Source organism: Cimex lectularius, unplaced genomic scaffold (genome assembly GCF_000648675.2).
Source record: "Cimex lectularius strain Harlan isolate CLEC.00 unplaced genomic scaffold, Clec_2.1 scaffold4, whole genome shotgun sequence".
NCBI classification, from domain to species: Eukaryota; Metazoa; Arthropoda; class Insecta; order Hemiptera; family Cimicidae; genus Cimex; species Cimex lectularius.
Window position 1 is genome coordinate 4,264,362 of NW_019392723.1, and position 24,635 is coordinate 4,288,996.

Consider the following 24,635-nt stretch of genomic DNA (forward strand, 5'->3'; position numbering starts at 1 on the left):
AAAACGTTGACATGATAAAGAAAATGTTTTTCTGAAACCTATGTCACACCAGACCCCATCTCATGATTTCCGAATAATAGTACTAAGAAACTTTAAGTCCGTTTTAGTCATTCAATGAACCTATGTATCGTCTGTTCTATATTAAAAATTTAGTTATGATAGTAAAAATCCTTCCCACTGTTTTGATGTAGACTTAACTAAGAAGAAAGAAGAATGAAGAATAATTCATCAAAACTAGAAACGATGAAGTTCTTAAAAGGAATTTGTTACTGTCGTGACAGTTGGATTTATATAGTTTTCCATTATTGCCATCTAATCTTCCATTATATCGTGTTTTTTCTTATTGTAGGGAAACACGCTAATGCTTGTAGTGGCTGGAACTATTGTGCGCTTTACATCCTGTTGGAATCGTCAACTACGAAGTATTTACGAACTTAGCCTAACTTCAGCGAGCTAACGAGCATCATAGTAGGATCATATGAAGTCCGGCATCGTGATGCAACAATTCTCGGTCTTAATGGCCTCGACTACATTGTCGTCCTCTAGTGCCCTTGAACCTCTGTTTGAAACAATGTGTGGTATGATCCCGCGAGACCATCTTCGTTTAAGTTTAGAGAGAGCGTCGGCTGTGAGATTAGTATGGATTGAGAAGTGCAAAATTAGAATGGGGATCGGATCAGGTCGTGGACAAAAGGATTGTTGAAGTCGTGGAAAATGATGTCACAGTGGCGTACTAAAGGACTTTTGATTGTAAAGGATTGGATGTGCTGGATATTAGCTGGCTTGGCGGCATACCACATTTCCACACCCTTTTGTATGTACAATAGTTATATTTTGTGTAAAGTTAGTTGAGTTTGGACGGCCAAAACAGATTTCGGCCTTAAAAGTCTTCGTAGTTATTATTTATAATTCTTTTATTCGAAGTTTTCTGTTATGTTTTTGCTCTTAAGTATTAAGTGGGGTTTCCACGTCAGCCTGCTGTCTAGTATAGTCCTAAATATTTGACTCGAGTGGAAGTCGGTAGTTCTTGCTGTTGATGCACAGTGGATGGCATTGCAATATAAATGTACACTGTGTACATTTTTTCACTTTTTGCACCAATCTTAGATAAGGTCAAGGTGTTCTTAAATGTTGGAGGCTGCTTGAAAAGGATTCGGGGTTGAAGGCAGAATTGCGCTGCATTGGTGTTTGCATGAGCAGGAAAGACAGCTATGTAAATGGTATACAGGAAGGGTCAAAGAATGCTCCCTTGTGGGATTCAAATTTTATTGGGTTGATGTATGAGTACTCGTTGTCGAATGAAGCACCAGTCACTTATTCAGAATTTCAGGACAAGGCCACACCCAGAAACCCGCCCAAAAATATTCTTTGTCCTCCAGGGCGTAGAAAATGGATGAACTTTGCTGGATCATGGAAGTTGGGTCTGTAGGATATGTGTTTTGGAGGTTTGTGATCTTTAGGAATAAGATATTAGTTTATACTTGAGTACGTGGGATGGTTTTATGTTGTGGTTGAAACTACAGCTTAGACAATTTGTCTGAGGACTTTTGACTGGAAGGGTATATGAGCTGGATGTCGGAAGGCTTCGCGGAACTACTCAGTGCCGCTCCATTTGTCCAGAGTGTTCGCACAAATGTCTGTGGGACTAAGCAACAATAAAGAAAAATTTATAATAGGATATACATAATTAAAACAGATATCAGTTCAAAAAGACTTCGGAGTTGTCTAAATCTTCTACTAAGTTGTAATATCTGAAGACTTGTCAGGATTCCATGTCTGTGTATTAGTCGAAAATATTTGTTTTGAATGGAAGCCGAAAGTTCCATATTGTTTACGTTCAGTCAAGAGCAAGCCTGTTTTTTCAATGTATATGTACATTACATACATTTTTCCTCATTCAATCTTGTCTTTCATTTTTGTACCAGTCTTTGATAAACTCAAGGCGTTCTCGGATGTTGAAGGTTGCCTACATCGATTCCAGTTTAGAAAAAAACTGTCATATCATCCTGGTAATTGGATGTACAGAAAAGTAAGCAGTGTAAATCTATACAGGATAGGGCCAAGACTCTTCCCATGTGGGGCGCCGGCTTGCATTGGGCAAGTAGTAAATAAGGCTACTTAATAAAATATGATTCCGGAATAAAGTAATAAAGAGTTGGTGTGAAATGTTTGAATTTATAAACGATTCCTGGAAACTAGACCTTTCATAACTAGGTATGTAATTGCTATTTGGGTATTGGATCTCAATCAATATTAATGTGAATATGGTTGCATTTATGTAATCGTAACTTACATAAATATACAAACCTATTTAACAAGCAATAATTAACATTCTTTGGGATGAAAGTCCAATAATTAACTTTCTATATACAAAGAGAAAAAAGAAAAGAACAGTACATGCAATTTTTGGAAATGTGAACTGGAAACCCCTTAATGTGAGAGTACAGAAGGATATGATTGCATAGTAGAACGAGATTAATACTTTAAAATATTTGATTAAAAACTACAAATTTTGAACCTGAACATTTTAACCAATTTTAACAAATACAACTTTTTTTACCTTAATGTTAGGAGATTCCTTGTGGAAAACTTAAATGATAAAACACATTCGTCAAAAAAACCTGTGATATAAATGGGCCCACAAATAGTTGGTAAAATAAAAACAAAACAGCAAAATTGCTATTTACACTAGTATATATTTACATATATTTACATTATATACAATGGTAAAAAGTTGAACTACAGCATGGTATGTACAAGGAGGGTAATCCCAAAACGATCACAGTATTTACAAAAGTCACTATAACACAAATAATAAACGTCCATATCGCGCACAAAAAAAAAATCTTCCTGTTGAAGAAGAGTCAACTCCGTGAAGTAAAAATAGTCAAATCCATGAAAAGTATATAGTCACATCCGGGAAGAAATTGTGGTCATGTTAGGTTGAGTTAGATGGAGTTGCCACCCCTGAAATGAGAAAAAATTAAAGAGTAATATTAGACTGATATAAAATGAGTAACTTTAAGAAACGTACCGCAGGTAATCGTATAACGGGATGCCATACAAAATCGCTGCGTCATAGGCGGACTGGGCTATTTGCACGTATCTCTGATACCTCATCAGCTTCTGGAAGAAGCTTTCTTCGTCTCCGAATTGCATCGCCTCCATTTCTTCGGCAGTTTCGTCCACGAAGCTTTTTATTCTGTAAATCCCGTAGGCTCCGATGGCTGCTCCAGTGGCAAGTAAGGCCATGCTGTGCATAAACGGCATTTTAATACGGCAAATTATTAATCTTTGTTCTGTTTAATTTTCTAATAGTCTTATTCGCTCCGTCCTATCCGGGGTATAATACTGATGATATTTTGTCAAGATTCTCGCAATTCAAGTTTAAGCGCAAGAAAAAATAGAGTTTTAAGTAAGCACAATTTTTAAACACTGTTTCACCTTTAAATGACAATTCAAACGTTACCATAGAAACATCATCAAAACTGTTTATTTGCCTCTTTTATTTTTACATTTTTAATTTGTTTTGGAATAATAATAGTTTATATTTCACAAATAATTAAGGTCATCAATGGATGATAGTTACATATTTTTTAATATTGTATTATAGTCAGCAATTCATGATTACAATATGTAATTTGATGAACATAGACATACTTACAGTTATTTACATATTTACATTGTGAAGAGCAAATAATATTATTCTCACATTTCACTTCAGTGTCTACTACTCAGAAAGGAGGTCGCGGGGCCATTTTTCCTGAGAGGCCTTATTGGTTTGTAGGGATGGGGTCTGTTGGACAAGCCTTGGCGAGATTATTGGGGTGATTATTGTCGAACTTGGCAAATTTTTGAGGAATTACGTTTGGGATGAGTGGGATTTAAGGTCGTTGTAGAGGGTAGTATTGCAAGACAAAATACGGAGCGTTTGTAAGAGATCTGAGGATTTTAGACTGATAGGAATGGAAACGTCAGATATTGGAAGGCCTTGCGGTGCCACCTGCCACACAGTTCTATACCGTTCGGTTGTAGTAGCGTTTTGCACATTATATGTTTGTTTTTCGCCAATAGCCTGGAATGTAGTCCTATAAATTTTAGCGTTTGTTTCCATCTTGTAATACCACCAAGTCGTATTAGTCGTACATGCTGATTCGCTGATAAAGGTGAGTATAGGTGGAACCCAAGGTAACTAACGGGTAGTGTAAATGTGACATGGACGCACTTGCTTTAATTTATCTTCATTTTCCATTGTTTATACCAATCTGCTATTCATGTTATATTTGCTGGATGATTATGTTTTCAGAGAGCGCAGACTGCTGGGCAGTTAAGGCTCTTTCGACTTGTGCATACCACCTCACTTGACAAAACTCTGAAGGTGTTAGCAATACTGTGTCCATTATTTTTTCGACTGGGGCTTCCGACATCTAGGTCATTTCAGCCCCAAGTTTATATTCTATTTACCCTTTAAAACACTACATTCATACAAATAAATACATCCATACAATACACTCATTCCGTTTGGTCGGTGGAGTGCTTGATATTCCTCCACCGCCCCTATACTCAAACTAATCTAGATTGGGGTCGATGGAGTACTTTTATAAATATTCCGCCATCGACCCCGAACACACACTCTTACGCTATCATCGTTCGAGGGGTGATGATGACGTTATATTTCACCCTCACCAATCGCCATTTACGCTAATAAATACATGCACTCAGACAAAACATATAGACACACAACACATGACATACTATAACAATAAAAAAAAAAATTTCCCCTAAAAAGCGGAACAGATGCTCTGAAACTCGCAACCGTGTTCGAGATCTCTTCTTAAGTCCGGCGGCATGCCTACACGCTCTCTGTCTGTGTCCATATTGTTGTCAGTGGAACCACTGGACTATCTGCTCCCGAAGATGTGGCTTTTTACCTTCACTCTTGTGTGGAAAATTGAAGTCATGTTACATATTTGGTGGGCAAAAGATGTGTGTTCGACATCCACGAAAAATAAGGGTAATGGCACTTTATCTGCCCCGTCATTTCCTCCCTTTGATTCAGTACATTCGAGACTTTGGCTATGTTGAACTCCATTCGTTGAACTCTTCCTTAATGACTTGGATTGGAGTGTTATAGTGCAGGTTTCTTACTGCTACTCTCTCTTCTTTGAGTTGGTACGTGTGAAACTGGGCTTTTGTCTCAGTAAGATATTGTACTGCGCCTCTGTACGAGTCAGCAATTATTGCCGGAATAAGTCTGTGTCAGTCTAACGTTTCAAGCAGGTTACTGCTCCTCATCCTATTTGCTCATCAAGTTACCTACACATTAACGGAAAATCTTCCAAATTTTTCACAAGTATTAATGGTACACTCGGGGAAGCAATGATTTCAGAATTTTCTTGAAATTTTTCAAAGAATCTGAATGGATATTTTGTAGAAAAGGGAGACTCTCTGATTTCAACGGTTGTAGGTGTTAGCGGCGTGGTGGTTGAGAAACCTTGTCTGTTCGATAGAGCTGAATGTGCATAGTTACTAGAGGTTGATGTGGGTTGAAGCATATAATCTAACGCTAGTTTATCCAGGTGTTCTCGCAGCGATTTTTTTATATCATTGGGTGAAAGGGACTGCGAACCTCCTGCGTAAGGTCTCTTGGTAGTCACCATCTTTTTGATGGTAAAACTTGTCTCCCATTAGGGAGATCAAAGCAAGGAGTATATGTTTGTCAATTAAATAATAATAACTACAAATGTAATATAAACATTAAAAGAAAACATTCAAAGTGAAAAAAGAAACAAAAATATGGTCATATATTCACTGGAGGTCGAACCTGGCACGTTGAGCTGATAAGATAATGTCGGAGATATGTCGATGACCTGAACATGCAGGCTTCCTGTCCGATCATCTATTAACTTCCACAAGTCCACTCAGTCGCTCGGTATCGCCAAATCCTTCGTAAATTCGATAGAATCCTCTCAGGAGCAATGGGTCACACTCTGTGCACTTTTACGCCGATCTTCGGTGGCTGTAAAGCAATCCACAAATTAACGACTTATATTAAATCATTTATTTAATATGGCCAGCTGAACTCTTGTGGCCAGTTTATTTAAAAAAGCGACCTTGTAAGTTATTAAATATTATATAAAATACAAAATATAAAATATCTGTTTGAATGTGACTAGCATAAAATCTATTTTTTATTAAACTTATCAGCGTTGTTGAAACTGATGACAATAAATTTGTATTCCCGTATCGTTCCTATGCGTATACGTTCTGATCAATTCAGCACGTTCTGAGCCTTCATTGAAGTGAAAGTCGTTGAATAGAAAAGAAAGACGTTCGATTTTCACAGAGATACACTCGCGTTGAATAAAATACAAATGTCCCCTGCAAAATCCTCTTTGTTATATAAAATATAAATCTTGGCAAAATGGAGTATGTAATCTTATAGAATTAACGGAATTTGGGGTCGCATTTGGCCGCAATTGTTACGTTTTTGCTTCCACGATCGACTAGTTTTAAATAGCTCATGATCATAATTAAGTTTTCAAGTAAGCATTACCGGCTAAAAATCCACTTCCTAAACATTTGGAGAGATAATGAACTCGGTTTAATTGGTGTGCTATGGGATTTAGCTGAGGGGAGATTATGTTTTGATAAAATCTCCTCTCTAAGAAACTTCGTTGCAATAATGAAAGTTTTTCTGCAGTTTTATTGTTCTTAGTCATTAGAAAGAAATCTTCTTATAAGGAAGTTGTAGAATAAGATATACATTATTTTTTCTTGTTGTTTGACAGCAGTTCATATATTAAAGAAATCAAGTTCAAAACAAAATTGAAAATATCGCAAATGGAAATTTTTGACAGGAGATTGATCAAAACTGATCGCCTCTGGGTCGTTTATCTTCGATGATGACCTATCTGACAGAACCAGAAACAGTAATTTTATATCGAACCCGCGAAAAATTATTAAATTCTACAGTTGAAAAGTTAAATTCTACTTGTAAGTCATATATTTGATACAAAAGTGACGTCGTGCGATATTTGCTTGAATTATTATTTTTTGCATGCTTAATGTTATCTCTGTTTGCTGAGATAAGAACAGTACATGTCATGTGGTAAAACAGAGCTCGACTCAAAAAGTCGTTTCAATATACGTAAAAATGGCAAAAAGGAGGAAAAATTCGAAAGGTTGGGTTGAGATGGGAAGTTGGTGCTCGAGGGGATCGAAGTCAGGATAGCTCAAGTGGTTGAGTAGCGGCGTATCTAGCCGAAGGTCGTGGGTTCGAATCCCGCTCGTGACACTGACTTTTTTATCTCAACTAAAAACCTTAATTAATTGAATCGTAAGATACTTGAATCAACGAAATCTTGTCATTAGCAGGCATCATTTCTAACCGTAAACGTTATTAACAATAATTTTTTTCATTGCTGGATTGCCGTTTGTTCTTTATTGTTCCTCACTCCTAAACCTTTCGATTCTTTAGTCCTAATAACTTTGTACGATTGCATACGTTACTGTGATTGATTTTGCAATCGTCTACTTTATTTACCAAGTTTGACAGTTATTTCTTCCAATCCGATATGTTCGGATTCTTCATTATCCAGGATATCCGAGAATCAATGCATCCAGACGTCCAGTCGATTCTTGAATACATCCTGCACAGAGAATTTAATTGCAAACATTTCAGTTTGGAATATTTTGTACTACAGAGAAGCATATCTCGAACTGCTGTACTTAGGGTACCAGCGGTTCTACTCTTTTTCAAACTTACTAACCTTTTACCTTTCACTTTCTCTAAATTTCTGAGTAGTTGATGTAAGGATGATGTGTGGTCTATTTTGAAATTAATTACTTTTATAATCCAAGCTTTCAATCGTTTATTAATGAAACCTACAAAAATATATCAATAATTTAAACATTCATTTACTGTGGCATATTATGACTAATTTCACTATTTTCGTGGTCCGCTTGACCAATTAACACTTTACAATTAATTAAGGTTTTTAGTTGAGATGAAAAAAAGTCAATGGCACGAGAGGGATTCGAACCCACGACCTTCGGCTCAATACGCCGCTGCTCTACCACTTGAGCTATCGTGACCTCGATCCACTCGGACATCAACTCGCCATCTCAACCTCAAAACTCATAAGGTGGGGTTGAGATGGGGAGTTGATGTCCGAGTGGATTGAGGTCACGATAGCTCAAGTGATAGAGCAGCGGCGTATCTAGCCGAAGGTCGTGGGTTCGAATCCCTCTCGTGCCATTGACTTTTTTCATCTCAACTAAAAACCTTAATTAATTGTAAATTATGACTAATGTATGGATTTAACTGCATATACTTAATTCCAGTCTTGTTGTAAATTTCCACGCTCTAACTTAAACTGTTTTGCCTCGAACAAATAGAACCTCTGTTCAATTTTTAATTGCTAATTTGCTTTGTCTTTTTGTAATTTCAGGGCTGGGCGGAGTTGGAAAGACACCCCAGTCGCCTCCACCGGTGGTGCAGCAGGGGAAAAGGACGTTGAGCCCTGACCAGACCAATCCTGCCGAACCAATTACAGAGGTGAGCCCAATAAAACTTACACCACAGGACCAAGGATTGTCTTAAATTTCATTTCTTACGGTTTATCTCTGAGAGTTTGACAGCCTTCATTTTATTTAAAAAATTCTCAATTAAATTAACCCTATGCGCAATAACTAAATTGCAAGTTTCTATAACAAATTTGATCAAATAAATCGTAAAAAAAATTGTTTTATTTATCTATCGGCTTGTCTGACAATCTTCTTAACTGAAATGGAAAAGATTTGCCATCCTCGTTTTTTTATAACATAAAAAGGAATATTGATAATTTGACGGAGAATTTTAGATTGGGTTGATTGCAGACGTTGGGAATTGGAATCCTTGGTTGAGCAACACACCTCGCAACCGTACGCCCAGAGAGATCGAATCTTATAAGTCATCGTCTTATAAATAAAAAGTTTTATTTAGTTCTTTTATTTAGTTTCTTTTAGTTCAAGTTCTTATAAATAAAGAAGTTTTCAATGTCTAATTTCGATCGTGAATCAAGAGTTTTTTTAATAATTTATAACATCTTTCAATTAATTAATCTTTATGTAAGCTTGAGTATTGTAAGGTTAAGATAGAAAAGTCAGTGTCACGAGCGGGATATTTACTATCATAACTAAATTTTTAAAATAAAACAGACGATACATAGGTTCATTGAATGACTAAAACAGACTTAAAGTTTCTTAGTACTATTATTCGGGAATCGTGAGATGCGGTCTGGTGTGACATAGTTTCAGGAAAACATTTTTTTATTTTGTCCACGTTTCGATCTTTATTGAGATCATCTTCAGCGCTCAAAGGTTTGTTTTCTGCGTAATTGTGCCATTCTTGTGTGTCGTGTTGAGAGTGCCCCAGGCACAATTACTCAGAAAATAAACACTTTGAGCCCTGAAGATGATCTCAATAAAGATGGAAACGTTGGCACGATAAAGAAAATGTTTTTCTGAAACCTACGTCACACCAGATCGCATCTCACGATTTCCGAATAATCATAGACTTGACTAACGGTCACTAATCACCACACGTTTCTAAGTATAATAATCTTTATGTACGGTATTGGTTGAGATAAAGAAATCAGTGTCATGAGCGGGATTGGAACCCACGACCTCCGGCTAAATACGCCGCTGCTCTACCACTTGAGCTATCTTGGCTTCGATCTACTCCGACACCAATTTCCCATCTCAACCCCACCTTATGAGTTTTGAGGTTGAGATAGCGAGTTCCAATTTTAAGATTTTTAAGATAATTTTGAGATTTTAAGAAACAGTATATATACAATCTCTCTTCCTACACTTTCTCTTTTTTTATCTCTTTCTCTCACATACTCTCTCTCTGTCTCTTTATCTTTTTCTGTTTTCTGTTCCTCTCTCTCTCTCTCTCTCTCTCTCTCTCTCTCTCTCTCTCTCTAGCTATCTGTTTATCCATTTATCTATCTATCTATCTCTCTCTTACTCACTAACACTTGTCTGTTTTCTTGAATCTCAAGTTTTCTGTCTACCTACTTTCGATTAATCTACCTCCCCTCCCTTAAGCCCTAAACTTGCCTTTGGAATCCCTCTTTATCTCTCTTTTTTTCCTATTTATACATTATAGTTGAATTTTCATCCTTTTAGTAGATATGTCTCCCATTCCCTCTCTCTGTCTTCACTCTCTCTTTTTTTTTGTCTCTTTCTCTCACATACTCTCTGTTTCTTTATCTTTATCTGTTCCTCTCTCTTCACTCTCTCTCTATCTCTCTATCACTCTCTCTCTCTCTCACTCACTCACTCACTCTCTCCCTCGCTCTCTCTCTCTCTCACTCTCTCTATCTCTCTCTTTCTCTCTTTCTCTTTCTCTCCCTCCCCTCGCCTGTCTCGCTTTCTATTATCGTTTGCTTACTCTTGCCTCTATTTATCTGCTCATCTATATGTGTACTTTATGTGTTTATCTCTATGTGCGCTCTATTATGTTTTTTGTGTATATATGTGTCTCTTCTATATTTGTAATAATCTTTGTTTTCCAACTATTAAACGACCATCCAATTCATATATGCATTTAACTATATAACTATCAATGTAATATCATTATTATTGAACCGTGGGAATCCAAAAAATTCACACAAAAGGAAATTAGTTTATCCAAATGCAATTGATAAACCTTAAACCTAATAATACAATTAGCATATTCAGAACTTGCATTAAGCAACATGGACACATACAATTGTAAGGATGGATAAAGTAGCTTACAAACCTGGGTACCTATTTAACTATTTGATGTTAATAATTTGTATCTTTGATACCATATTATAATAATACATCTAAAATTTCTTATTATTGACATTGTAACCACGTTTAACTAACTAGTATTAAACTAGTGTAAATAATTTTTAAAATAAAAAAATAGAAAAATTGCTATATACATGAAGTTTATATTTACAATATTTACACTACAGACAATTTTAAGCAGTTGATACAACAACACAGTATGTACTGGATGAAGGATAATCAGGATACACTAGCAACTACCACCATATTTACAAAAGTCACTATAACACAAATCATAAACGTCCATATCGCGCACAAAAAATGTCTTTCAGATGACGAAAAATCATCACATCCGTGAATTGTAGATAGTCAAATCCGTGAAAAGTAAATGGTCAAATCCGGGAAGAGGTCATAGTCAAGTTCGGTGAGTTTAGCGGGAGTTGCCACGCCTGAAATGGACAAAATTTGAAAATCAAATGGCTCGATGACCGATTTGAAATGGAAATATTCAAAAACTTACCGCACACTTCCATTAATGAAATCTCGGATAGAAGGTCCGTAAAAAATTGCTGCGTCGTACGCGTATCGGGCCATTTGCAAGTATTGCTGGTATCTCATTATCTTTGAGAATAGACTTTCACCATCTCCTTGCCCATCGTTCACCGGCTCCAGCTCTCCCTCGTCTTCCGGCACGATATTGTTAACTTTATAAAGGCCATATGCTCCGATTACTGCTCCTGCAGCGAGTAAAGCTACGTCTTGAAATGTTGCCATTTTGAATCAGCAAATTAGCAGTGTGAATCCGTTTTCAATTTTTAAGATTCTTAGAGACTCCGTTGTAGTCCGGGTTTAATAACTTTGTCACAATTAGGTTAGGTCAGGTTGAATTCGGTGAAAAAATATTGTTTCCGTTTGGCACAAAATTTTTATATTAATATTTCACTTTTAAATGAAGATTTTTAACGTAACCATAGAAACAGTACACTTCTGCATTTAGTATTGTTTCTTTATCAAAATCATAATTGCCCAGCAACCAGTTTAATTTATTTTTATTATTTTAGGACCAAAGATAAATTCTAATGTATGATTGCTTTATTCTATAGTTTAACAGTACATCAATTCTACGCTCACAAACCGTAATCGTTTTTCATTCCATGGAAAATCTTTACGGAAAAATATATATGTACCTAATGACAATCGTTTTTCCAAGCTCATGTTTCGCTTTTTCCATATATAGTTAGTCAAACTTAAAACCGATGCTTCGAATAAAAATTTACGGTTCTTTGCGTGTTGTAGATCCATTTTAATAAAAGGGATCTCGTGTTACGGCAGAAACAAACAGGTAAAAATAGGCTGTTTATTTCTATTGAGGCTGTGTCAGAGATAGTAAAGATTAGTAACCCTTTTACGGCTATAAAACATGTTTATGAAAAACAAATTATAAAACGGTATGACGCGTTCGTTAAGCAATTAATAATAAAGTGCGGTGATTAGTGACCGTTAGTCGATGATTATTCCGAGATCGTGAGATGCGGTCTAGTGTGACGTAGGTTTTAGAAAAACATTTTCTTTATAGTGCCAACGTTTCGATCTTTATCGAGATCATCTTCAGGGCCTGTGATTTACAAACTTTAAACTGTTTAAATTTAGTAAATATATGTAGAATGTGGAAAAAAAGTTAATTTATACAATGCAAGAAAATATTTTTTATATTCAGTCAAAGAATTTCTACTCTCTCAAAGTGTTTTTGTTTCTTCGAATTACTTTGATTTAATATAAAAAATATTTTCATGCATTGTATAAATTAATTTTTTTCCACATCCTACATGTATTTGTTAAATTTAAACAATGTTTGTAAATCCCAAACCCTGAAGATGATCTCAATAAAGATCGAAACGTTGGTACGATAAAGAAAATGTTTTTCTAAAATCTACCTCACAACAGACCGCATCTCACGATCTCGAAATAATACATAATAAAAATAAATATTTTTTTATTAATTGAAGAGAGTATACATTTGTAAAATTTTTATGTTACAATTGATGGGGTGGAGCTCGTAAGAGAGAGATAGGTAGAGTAGTATGTATATATACAAATATACATCGGATAAATCGGTCGATCGATTGATATAATTGATACCTAGGACTTTACCAATTAATAATAAGTAGGTATTAATTGAAGTATAGGTGGTGATATGTGGTCGAATGAATATGAAAGTGTATGTGTCCGTCGTTAACACGCTGATATCATAAGGCTTCAATTCAAAGCGATGTTATGCAGATGACCAAATAATAAAAGTCAGGGGCAATTTTGATCGTATATGTACTATTTAACTCAATGGAGAAGTGGTACGCTAAATAGGTACTAGGAGTCCTTCCCTCTAACCATGTACTCTTCACTAAAAATGGATTACTGCAAATTAAGTGTCCAATTCTATATAGTGAAGTACTTGAAATATCAAAACAAGCAATTTATCATACGAAAAGCGTGCCTGGTACACTCAGATCCTAATGAAATCTACAAAGCAATGTTGGCATCAAAACACTTTTGGTAGAATTGGTATCTAAGTATAACATTACTGCTCATAGCGATGGTAAGATCCATAATGACATAGACAAGTTTCATACGGTGACCTAAAGTTTATTTAAAGAAGAGTTATGTGATAAGTTCTATAAGAAACAATGTCTTGGCACAACAGGGGTCATGAACACTAATCAAACATCTGCACTGGAGGCAATGCTCAATTTCCCACTCTTCCTCATTTATGTGAAAAGGAAGCCTTAAGAATGCAGAGGAACAGGGGAATCACACTTATTGCCATAGTAAGTCATGAGGTAATATTAAATCTAGTAAGAACATCAATAATAACCGCAATGTTCTCTGATATTCTACAAAACCCAATGGATTTTGATAAACCAGCCCAAACGCTAATCTCTACGAGATAGGAAAGCTTAAGAAGCACTCGTAAAGCCAAAATAGGCGCTACTATGGTTCAAGGATGAAGGACCTACTGGCTTAGGACAAAAACCAACTATTTTATAAACTCTATACAGCCTTGCGTCAGGCTCCAACTATTTTTCAAGTAAAAATCATTGCAGTTGAGATAGCTAGAAAGCCAAGCAATGTTGTAGAATAGCTCGTATGAAGTAAATCCTCGCCTTTAAGTTTATGAACAGTATAAACAGCTTAAATTTATGGTTACCAAACAAGAAATTGATGTGGGTCCATTGGCATTAATTTATTGATGACAATGAGATGGCATACATACTTACGAAGTAGGACGCCTTATCATACTTGATTGGGCCCGCACCTTTCTGTTGAGTAACCCTGAGTTGCCTTAATAATGAAATGGCTGATAAGCTCCCAAAAGAACACAAATACCTTTGCATGAAATTATCAAGAAAGAGACAAGGCAAAAACCTCGATATCCAAACAAAAGACAACATGTAGTACTTCACTAAACCATAAAAAATACTGATTCTCAAAGACATACTAAATAAAACACGCCCAGTTAAATATCATCTAGCAAAGATGGGGAAAATGAGCGAAGATTTGTGTGGTGTTTGCCAATAGAAACCATAAACAACCAAATACTCAGGTCCACAGCTCCTCGTTGTAAAATACTTAAGACATCTCAATATTTCATTTTTAACACCAAATGAGAAACTTAATATACGAATGATACTGATGATTTTAACAGCAGATTTTCAAGCTTCTATGCTTGAACCTAAGGTTCAAATTCAAACAAAATACAAATATCGCTACACATTACTATATGCATTATATACAAATCCTTCTTTGTTTTATCTAAATGTACAATTTTAACTTTCTCAAAAGTCTTTTCAGAGGATCTTCGGAAGAGGTCAAAACAGAGAAAACTTCCTTACGGTTTTCGCCGAGCTTTCGACAGTTTTATACTGTCATCTTATATTTGTTTATATGATAATAAAACAGGCCCTGAAGATGACAGTATAAAACTGTCGAAAGCTCGGCGAAAACCGTAAGGAAGTTTTCTCTGTTTTGACCTCTTCCGAAGATCCTCTGAAAAGACTTCTTGTATCCAGCAGGTCGATAATCTAGTTCATCGTTACTTTCTCAAAAGTTTTAATAAAGTAAAGAAGGAAGCAAAATTAAAAAAATATGCAAAACACGACATTCTTATCTCTCTCTTTTTAAGTGCCTAATAAATATAATTTTAATGGTTGCCTACCCTACGTCATTTATTTGGATAATATGTTATAATTAAGTGTAAAGTAAAATTTTGTATATATCTATAACACTTTAGTTATTATTTAAAAAATATTTAGGTGATACTGTTAAAAAAAAGCGAGAAGCTATTGGAAAGTGTTCAGTTTTAAGCTATCGACTGAAATGAATAAAAACCCTTTAAAAAAACCGTTTGTTTGCTAATCGCCTATTTGATTGGCATTCGTAATCCCACAATTAATCCACAATCCCCAAAGCTTTGAAAGAATGTTTCACAATGTCACCAGTTGACGTTTTTTTATTAAATTTAGTTATATTAATTTCATTTTTTATTTAAGGTCTTCGTTGAGATAAAAAAGCTAGTGACGCGAGCGGGATTCGAAACCACGAACTTCGGCAGAGTTGGTGTCCGAGTTATAAGCTGAGCGACGTATTAAGCCGAAGGTCGTGGGTTCGAATCCCACTCGTGACACTGGCATTTTCATATCAATCAAGACTTTAGACAAAAAGGATAATTAATTTAAATAATTAATAGGTCAATTATGACTGCTAAATACGTTTATGAATTAATATTTATTTCTTCTTACCGAACAAGACAGAAATGTTTGATTTTCTTGTAGAAAACTGGAAAACAATTTCTACGGCTGTACGACAAATGCCAATTAATTTCGCTTGGTCCTAACTTGATATTTGTTATGTGGACAATGTCAAACAATCGGGGGAAAGTATAAAATGTATGAAATCCTTTTGGAAGCCTGTTACGTCCCATGGCAATTGATGCTTTTTACAAACGGACATTCATGAAAATTGTTTCCCCTCTGAATATTTAGGTCACGTTCCTACCTAAATTGTTGATGTGATCCACGAACGCGTCCTAATAAAAGGAAATAGATAAATAAAGATAGATTTCATATCTAAACCCAAATTATTAAAATTCAATTATTGTAGTAAATTGTGCGAATTTTAAACTAGGCACTGTGTCATAAATGTAATGGTGATTTTTTTATGGTTTTTTTCTGTTTATAAAATCTATTTTGAACTTTCGGATCAAAACACTTCACCATGTATGTCGCGACTCTTGAAACTCTTATTGATAAGATAACTTTTTGCTTATGGAGGATAAATTGAGCCAAAAAGAGTAAAGAAAAAGCGAGTAAATGGCATCCATTCTTTGAGTTTAAATTCTAATAAATTAAAAACTAAACATTACCTTGAAAAAAGAGGCGAAGTCCATTTCTAATTTGTTGGAGGAATTAAAACAAAGGATGTTTGCCTTTTATTGTAAAACCTGAAAGTAAAGTCAAATGTGATCACGATGTAACAAAATAGGTAGCAGACAAAATATATTTCATATAATAAACAGATTTGACATTATTATAAAAATAATATTCTTATGTTCATATGCTACTATAAAAAAAGTTCGGCAAGAAATATACCGGGCCAATTTGCCAATTATGTATGCACATAAAAGTTGCCGGGGGTTTCTTTACAAAAAGACTCCTTTAATCTACTTTTCACCAGCCTAAATTATGCCCTTTTCTTTTCAAATTTAATACTCTGTCTTGAAAATAATGATAAATTATTTCTGCCTTGTGGACTTTGTCATTGTATTATTATCATTATTTGTATCATTAAGGTGAAATTTTTTTGGTTTACCAGAGAATCTTTGAACATGAAAGCTAACCGTTACTCGTCCAAGAAATCAGAATGCAAAGGTTTTTATTAAACAACAAACTCGTATGCGATGTTAATAAAAATGAAACTTATGAAAAATCTTTCTATTAATTAAGGTTTTTAGTTGAGATAAAAAAGTCAATGTCACGAGCAGGATTCGAACCCACGAATTCCGCTAGATACGCCGCTACTCTACCACCTGCGCTATTGTGACTTCGATCCACTCGGGCACTAACTTCCCATCTCACTTATAAAAAATCTTGATATTTTGAAAACTAGATCATGAAATGTATGTTCGATATATTTTTTTATTTCGAAAATATTTTATTTTAATTATGTGAAAACTTCTGTCAAATTACATAAATATTATATTATATTCGTCCTTTCTTAGTTAATGGGTTCTGCATTTTAGGCTTGTTACAGTAAATCAATCTTGAATTGTTTCAACCATCCTCCTCGGTTTTATAAATTAAATATGGCCTATGCATTTCTGGGCTAATTCTGCTCCCCTGTTCAAACCTCCTGGGAGTTTATAAATCTAGTCTACAAGACTAGAATACATAATAATTAGTTTGTGCTAGTTCCTCTCTATAAACTCCTAGGAGCCTTGAAAGGGGTGAAAAGATGATGTAATACATGATATTATATTTGTTTAAAAAATAATGTTTAATCCCAAATAACTCTTCTAAAATATTTTATTTATCTAACATGTATAAATACCACGTATTTTATGAAGTTTTACATAAATAATTCCTTGTTGATTTGATCCTAAAATACAATTGAAACTGCTTCAGCATTTTAACATCGAAAATAATTAAATTAATATATTTAAATGGCTAAAATTTATGCTCTTCTATTATTATTATAATTGAAAAATTTCGTTTTCACTGTAAATATTTTGTTTCAAGATCGTTTAATCGTTGAACAATGGTTGCATGTTTTTAAACGAAGTATTCTCTTTCATAACCATAACCATATCCTCCTGGCAGAGTTCATGGCAAATGGGTGCAAGCTAATGACTGATGTTAGGGGTAGAAATTGCATGCGAGAATATTTTACGACAACCTTGAGTGCCTACAGACACTTTGGAGAACCATCAATTTTAGATTTGTAGATGTAACTTTGGTTTTATATGAACAGTTTCCCGACTAAGATCATCAAAGTTAAGATGGCATGTGCCTAAAGGTAGGAAAGATAATTTGAAAGAAGGAATATACAGTTTTTGAAAGGTCATTCGAAAATCTCTGTGTTCTTGTTTGTTGTTATTGATGTTCGAATCGTGTAGAGTACCTTTTTTTAAAAAATGTTACCGTTTATTAATGAAACCGGAGTACCAACTGCTAGCAGACCTATCAACATTATCCCAAGAAATTCAATTCAATCAGTTCCTTCTCCATTTGAATTTTTTCTCACTTTATGTTTACTATGTATTGTTATTTTATGCTTTTCACGTCGCTTTATTGTTAAATTTAAAAATAAAGCACAAAATTTTTATTCAAATTAACAAATTACTTACTTAAAATAATAGTAAAAAACGAAATGAAGATATTTTATCATCAAAAATTAATAATAACAACTAAACAAAAGAATTGTTCATGTTAAAAATATGAAAGAATAAGATAATTTAACATATAACATTTAATATCCTTTTTAGTGGTGCAATTGCTTTTTTAATTATTTTTTTCAAAGATGAAGAAATTGTTAAGGAAAGGAAAAAACCGTGGTTGATGGAATGGTAAGGCGGAAAGATTAATAAATAAAAAAATGAAAAATGCAAGGAAATTTTGAATGAATGGACTAAAAACGTTTTGAAACTTAAAACCCTTTTATTGCGGGGAAAATAATACAATAGGGGCGTCGGTGGCCGCAACGGTTAGGCGTTGACACAGCGCTCATCACTGTAAGGTAAAGGCCCCGGGTTCGAATCCAGTGGCCCTGCATACTTACTAAAAAAAGTTGATACTGCTTATTTTACTCCTTTTGAGGCCCATAAATCTGAGAGGCTTTGTTGTATTATTTTTTTCTTATAGTCTATACATGCCTACAAGCGATTTCCTACGTTTCTTTTGTCCGTTTTCTCTATCTTTCAGTAAATTCTTAATGACTTAAGGTTAAACATTTCACAGACAGGCTATTTTCTTTGAATCTGTTGATAATACAACTTCATCATAAAATTTGACCTTTTCTTTACGGTTCAACTAGATTAGAGTGTTATTAGTTTATTATATTTCCATTTGCTTGCATTATATTTATATTTTTATCTAGGCCGTTTGACACATCACCATTTAAATACAGTGTAAATATCTAAAAATGTCCCCCACGCTTTTCTAACTTACTATTTAATAGTTAAATAAATTAATTCACTAATTTCGTGGTCCGCTTGACCAATTAATACATGACAATTAATTAAGGTTTTTAGTTGAGATGAAAAAATGTTAATGGCACGAGAGGGATTCGAACCCACGACCTTCGGCTAGATACGCCGCTGCTCTACCACCTNATAAGTTACCAACACGTTGGGAGAAATGTATTGAGAGTATGGGAAATTATTTTGATTAAAGAACATTGCTTTAAAGTAACTAGTTTCTTTTTTTTTTGTTTAATACCAAAATCCTGCATTATTTTCCGGACAACCCAATAAATTGCGTGGTGATCCCTCGGGATGTAATTTATTTTTCAAATACAACCTTTAAAACATCCGAAAAATGTTATTTTCTTTTAAAAAACCTTAACATAAAAAGGGTTTGAATCTTAATTAGTTAAATTATATTTGATTCATCATTAAATAACATTTGCATGTTTAGTTAAAAAATATTAATAAATTGATGTTAATAGTATTGTTTGTTTATCAAGGTTTATTTTATTTAGCATTATACAATTATTTTTCCAAAAAAATCTCTTTTATTTTTTAAAAATGAAGCTGGTTTGTATCGTAGGTAATTATAATTTTTTTTAAATTTTTTATTTGAATGAAATTCCTTCGTCTAGCTATAGAAATTTTGAATTTCTCATAGCTCACAAGTAAACATAAAAATTAAAATAAGCCAAAAATTGCATCCAAAGACAAGTACAAAATGAAACAAGATAATGAAGGACGTACAGTTTTGAAAAAAAATTGCCAAATTCACACAACCCAATCTCAATATTAATTTAATAAAATCTATAAGCTTTTTGTTATGTTGCTCTTCTTTTATAGATGTAGGTTATTTTCATTTATCTATCTTGTATGTTTTGTAACTTGTTTTAATAAAATTCCTCATTTGCAAAGAAATTTCAATAATACAAGTTACAAAAAATACAAGATAGTTAAATGAAAAGAAGCTAAAATCTATTGTTATATGAACATGTGAACGGTTTAGTGCTGAGAAAGTTTAAATTTGCTTGTGTTCCCCACAGTAACTAATTCATAATTTAATGCTCATAATTAATTTTCATCATAAATATTTTTTCAAAAGAAGTCTTTCTTTATTGCTTGTCTTTTTGAGCATGAACTATGTGTCATTGACTTTCTTCATATAATTTATATTTGGATTGTATTTTGTGGTAGTCTCTTATAATGCTTTTTTAAAATATAAATCAGAATTTTAGTTAAGTTTTGCGTAAAACGTAATATTTTAGCTGTCTCATTTTTGCCATGTCGCTTTTTCAAAATGCCAAGCAGAATAAAATCTCACGATAAAAGGATGAATTAATCAAAAAATCCTATTTACCCCTCCCCCCATCAAAACGAAAAAAAATGCCATGTTATCCCAATGTCATAGGTTTGCGTCTCCGAGGGAAAAACCTGTCAGGAAGTTTCCTAATGAACTTTTCCCTTTTGTTTTCGCCCTTAAACAATGGTACATTTCAAAAGCCTACGAAGTGAGATTAAGCTTTCAATCCGTGCAAAGGCGAAAACTCCTTTAATATTGCCGTTGAATCCTCTTCGCCTAACTTTCTTCCAGGCCGACGTCAAGTTGAATGGCCTCGTCACATTAAGGATGATACGATCTAATCTTGTTTAATATACTTTAACCCCGGTTGTTGTGATATTTGAAATGAATCACATTGTTATAAGAATTTTCTTCAAAATTACGTTTGTAAATAATAGACACGAAGTATGCTTATAAGATGGCAGGAGGGTAGGTAGATTAAGACTCCCTTTTTAATCTTTTGTATTTATTTATTGTTAACTGTAAAATTAAATAAAATTAGACCTAACATTATATTTCTGTTATGTGAAACCATAGTTTTTTTTTCATTTTTAAAAACAATTTTTTCAAACGAGAATTTTCACAAAATATAAAACTTGATGAAAAGTAATTCTGATTTAAATTCCCTACGTCAAGACTTATATTATATTTTCTAATTACAATAGAAAAATATCATAAAAACTAACTTCCTACCTTACAAACGTTTTAATCGCAGGATTCTACGTGCTGGAAGGAAACGCTTTGTTTCCTGAATCATGATTAATCGGACCGACTTCGAAGCCGAGATACGCTGAACACACATGACCTTAGTTAAAGCGACTCAGCAGAAATCTCTCGCCGATAGAATATTATAACGACGAAGTTTCACCTGTAAACAAGCAACTGTAATTAATTTATCGTCCATTCCCTCGAACGAATTATTAATAATTGGAGAGTTTTTCATTTTTCAAACGACGACACAGTTGACTGTCGATCATCACTCCAAGCGCCGTCAGCCTGTAAATTCATTACAACGATTATTTCATCAATAAAATATATATAAATAAAATAAAAGTAAATCGGAGAATAAATGGCCGTACTCCTCGTGATCCAAATTGAATTGTGAAAAATAAATGGCACAGCTAAATCTAAGTCAGATTACAAAATACGTGCATTTGTATTGTCATAGTTCAGCGATTAGTCAATTCTGTCTGTGTGCATGTGTGTATGAAATGCACAGAAAGGGCGAGAGTGAGAAGGATTAATAAAAAATAGATTAGAGAGAGAAACAATGGAGAAAGAGAGTGTGAGAGGAGGGAGAGAGAGAGAAGAGAGAGAAGAAATAATAAGAAGGAATAGGTGAAAGAACGAGGAGAATGAAATACATTGAGAGAGAGAAAGAGAGAGAGAGAGAGAAAGAAAGAAAGAAAGAGAGAGAGAGAGAAAGAGAGAGAGAGAAAGAAAGAAAGAAAGAGAGAGAGAGAGAGAGAGAACTGAGAAAGATAGATAGGTATAGAGAGAGTGAGAGAGAGGAGAGAGAGAAGAGAAAAACAGAGTGAGAGACAGAGAGAGAGATAAAAAGGGAGAGACGGAATAATAGGAAGAAGGAATAGATGAAAGAACGAGGAGAATGAAATAGATTGAGAGAGAGAGGGAGATGAAAAAAATAGATAAATATAGAGAGATATAGAGAGAGTGGGAGAGAGAGGGGAGAGAAGGGAAAAGAGCGTGAGAAAGAGAGAGGAGAGAGAGGGGAGAGAAGGGAAAAGAGCGTGAGAAAGAGAGGGAGAGAGAGAAGGAATAATAATAAGAAGGAATAGGTAAAAGAACGAGGAGATGAAATAGATTGAGAGAGAGAGGAGATGAGAAAGATAGATAGATATGGAAAGAAATAGAAAGAGCGAGGAGAAAGAAAGTGCGAGAGGGAGAGAGGGGGAAAGACAGAATGAGAGAAAGAGAGTAGAGGGAAAGAAGGAATAATAATGAGAAGGAATAGGTGAATGAACGAAGAGACTGAAATAGACTGAGAGAGAGGGGGAGATGAAAAAGATAGATATGGAAAGAGATAGATAGATAGTCGGCGAAAGAGAGAGAGAGAAAAAGAGAGAGAGAGAGGAGTCAGAAGGAATAATAATAAGAAGGAATAAGGGAACGAACGAATTGAATGAAATAAATCAAGAGAGAGGGGGGAGATGAAAAAGGTTAGATCGATATGGAGAGAGAGAGAGAGAGAAGAGAGAGAGGGAGAGAGAGAAAGAAAAGAGAGAGGGAGAGAGAAAGAGAAAGAGAGAGAGAGGAGTCAGAAGGAATAATAATAAGAAGGAATAAGGGGAACAACGAATTGAATGAAATAAATCAAGAGAGGGGGGAGATGAGAAAGATAGATCGATATGGGGGGGGAGAGAGAGAGAGAGAGAGAGAGAGAGAGAGAGAGAAAAGAGAGAGAGTGAGAGTGAGAGAGAGAGAGACAGAAAAGAGAGTGAGAGGAGTCAGAAGGAATAATAATAAGAAGGAATAAGTGAAAGAACGAATTGAATGAAATTGATCGAGAGAGAGGGGGAGATGAGAAAAATAGATCAATATGGAGATAGATAGATAGATATATACAGAGGGAGAGAGAGAGAGAGTGAGAGGAGAGAGAGATAGCGAGTTAATGAGATAGTGATAAGTAAAGATTCAGAAAGAGAAGGAATAAATATAATAAGAAGGAAGTGTAAGAGAACGAGGAGAAAGAGATGAGATGTTTCTTGCAATTTACGAAAAAAGGGAAAAATAGAGTAAGGGAAAGAATGGGAGTGAATGAATGGGAGAAAGGGATAAGAAAAGGGAAATGTGAGAGAGAGTGTGTGAACCATATTGTTAGTGAAAATGAAAGCTAAACTAATTTGTTAAGTTGCCTTGAATTGTAGATACCTGATTTTTGTGTAGGCTGAATAACTTCGTATCCCAGCTGCTCAGTTGTTTTATCAAATTGGCTCGTTTGTGAAACAGCTGATATATGCCATAAAAAAGGGAGACTTCGTTGCTTCCGGACAAGCAATATTTCTTGTGCAGTTGTGCGTACTGATCATGATTGAAATATTGTTTTCAGGTCCCTTCCGTCGTTATGACGAGAGCCGCCTGGGTATTGAGGACGCTCCTGCTCAATGAGGCCGAGTCTATTTTACGGGAGAGAAAAACCGCCGGTGGCAGGCTCGTGGTGCCCTGCTGCGCTTCGGGAAGCGAACTGGTCACCTGGCTGGTCAGCCTGGCCCCGGATATCGACAGGCATCAGGGTACGACCATGTGGCAGGCGTTGCTGGAAGAAGGTCTCATATATCACGGTATGAATTTTTTAAAATAAAATATGCAAACACTTCTTAAGGTGATTCATGCCAAATACAAAAGTGAACGTTTCTACAAAAAATGATTACTGACAACTACTTGCATCTCACTGTCAATTTAACTCATTGGTGATTCCAAATTTTAATTTTTCTATTAATCAATTAGTTTATACTAATTAGTACATTATTTTAATATATACGATTTTTATTCACATAGCCCTTATAATTTCATTAAGATTAATTTGGTATTAGTATTACAGAGTGGTTCTGACCCCTGTTCCTGGATACCCAAGTTTTGGATGTTTAGCCCTCCTCCTTTAAATTAGTAATTACTTCTCTTTAAATATATAAACCATGACTTTTTATAACAGACGAAACAAACAACACTGACAACCAACCAACAAAATTATTGTACCTCAACATGTTTTTCCAATAGTTTTCGAATCCAATATTCGATTTTAAGTGAAATATTTTATTCTTTTGTTTATTGTTACTTCGATGTTTACGTTCTACTTGACTTTAATGCTTGGTGTTTAATGTATTTGAGAAGATATGTCTCAAGTCCAAGACAAACCACTTTCGAAGCCTACTAAAGTCTACTAATTAAATCTAGGGGGCGTCGGTGGCCGCAACGCTTTAGGCGTTGACACAGCGCTCATCACTCATCCCGCTGGATTCGAACCCGGGGCCTTTACCTTACACTGATGTGCGCCGTGTCCTTAAAACCATTGCGGCCACCGACGCCCCTGTATTGGTTATTAATAATATGATGCAATCAAATAATATGTATATGCTTTTATAACAGTAATAAAGCATGTTTAAAAATATAGATAAATAAAAAAAAAACTTTGCTTAAAATTGTTTAAGGTTGGTGTCAATTTTAATCATATCTTCTTTATAAAGATTTAACAGGAATAGAAACTTTAGTTGAAAACTAATTACATGGTTTTATTTT

At 34.6% G+C, this 24,635-nt stretch overlaps 1 protein-coding gene across 1 annotated transcript in view; it reads left to right on the plus strand.

Moving 5' to 3' along the window:
- LOC112126832 (rap guanine nucleotide exchange factor 4-like) overlaps positions 1 to 24,635 on the plus strand; it is a 108,768-nt gene that overhangs the window by 63,966 nt on the left and 20,167 nt on the right. The window contains exons 4-5 of the mRNA XM_024226685.1: positions 8,454 to 8,560; positions 23,449 to 23,680. Of these exons, the coding sequence (XP_024082453.1) occupies positions 8,454 to 8,560; positions 23,449 to 23,680 (339 nt within the window). The remainder of the gene's footprint in view (positions 1 to 8,453; positions 8,561 to 23,448; positions 23,681 to 24,635) is intronic.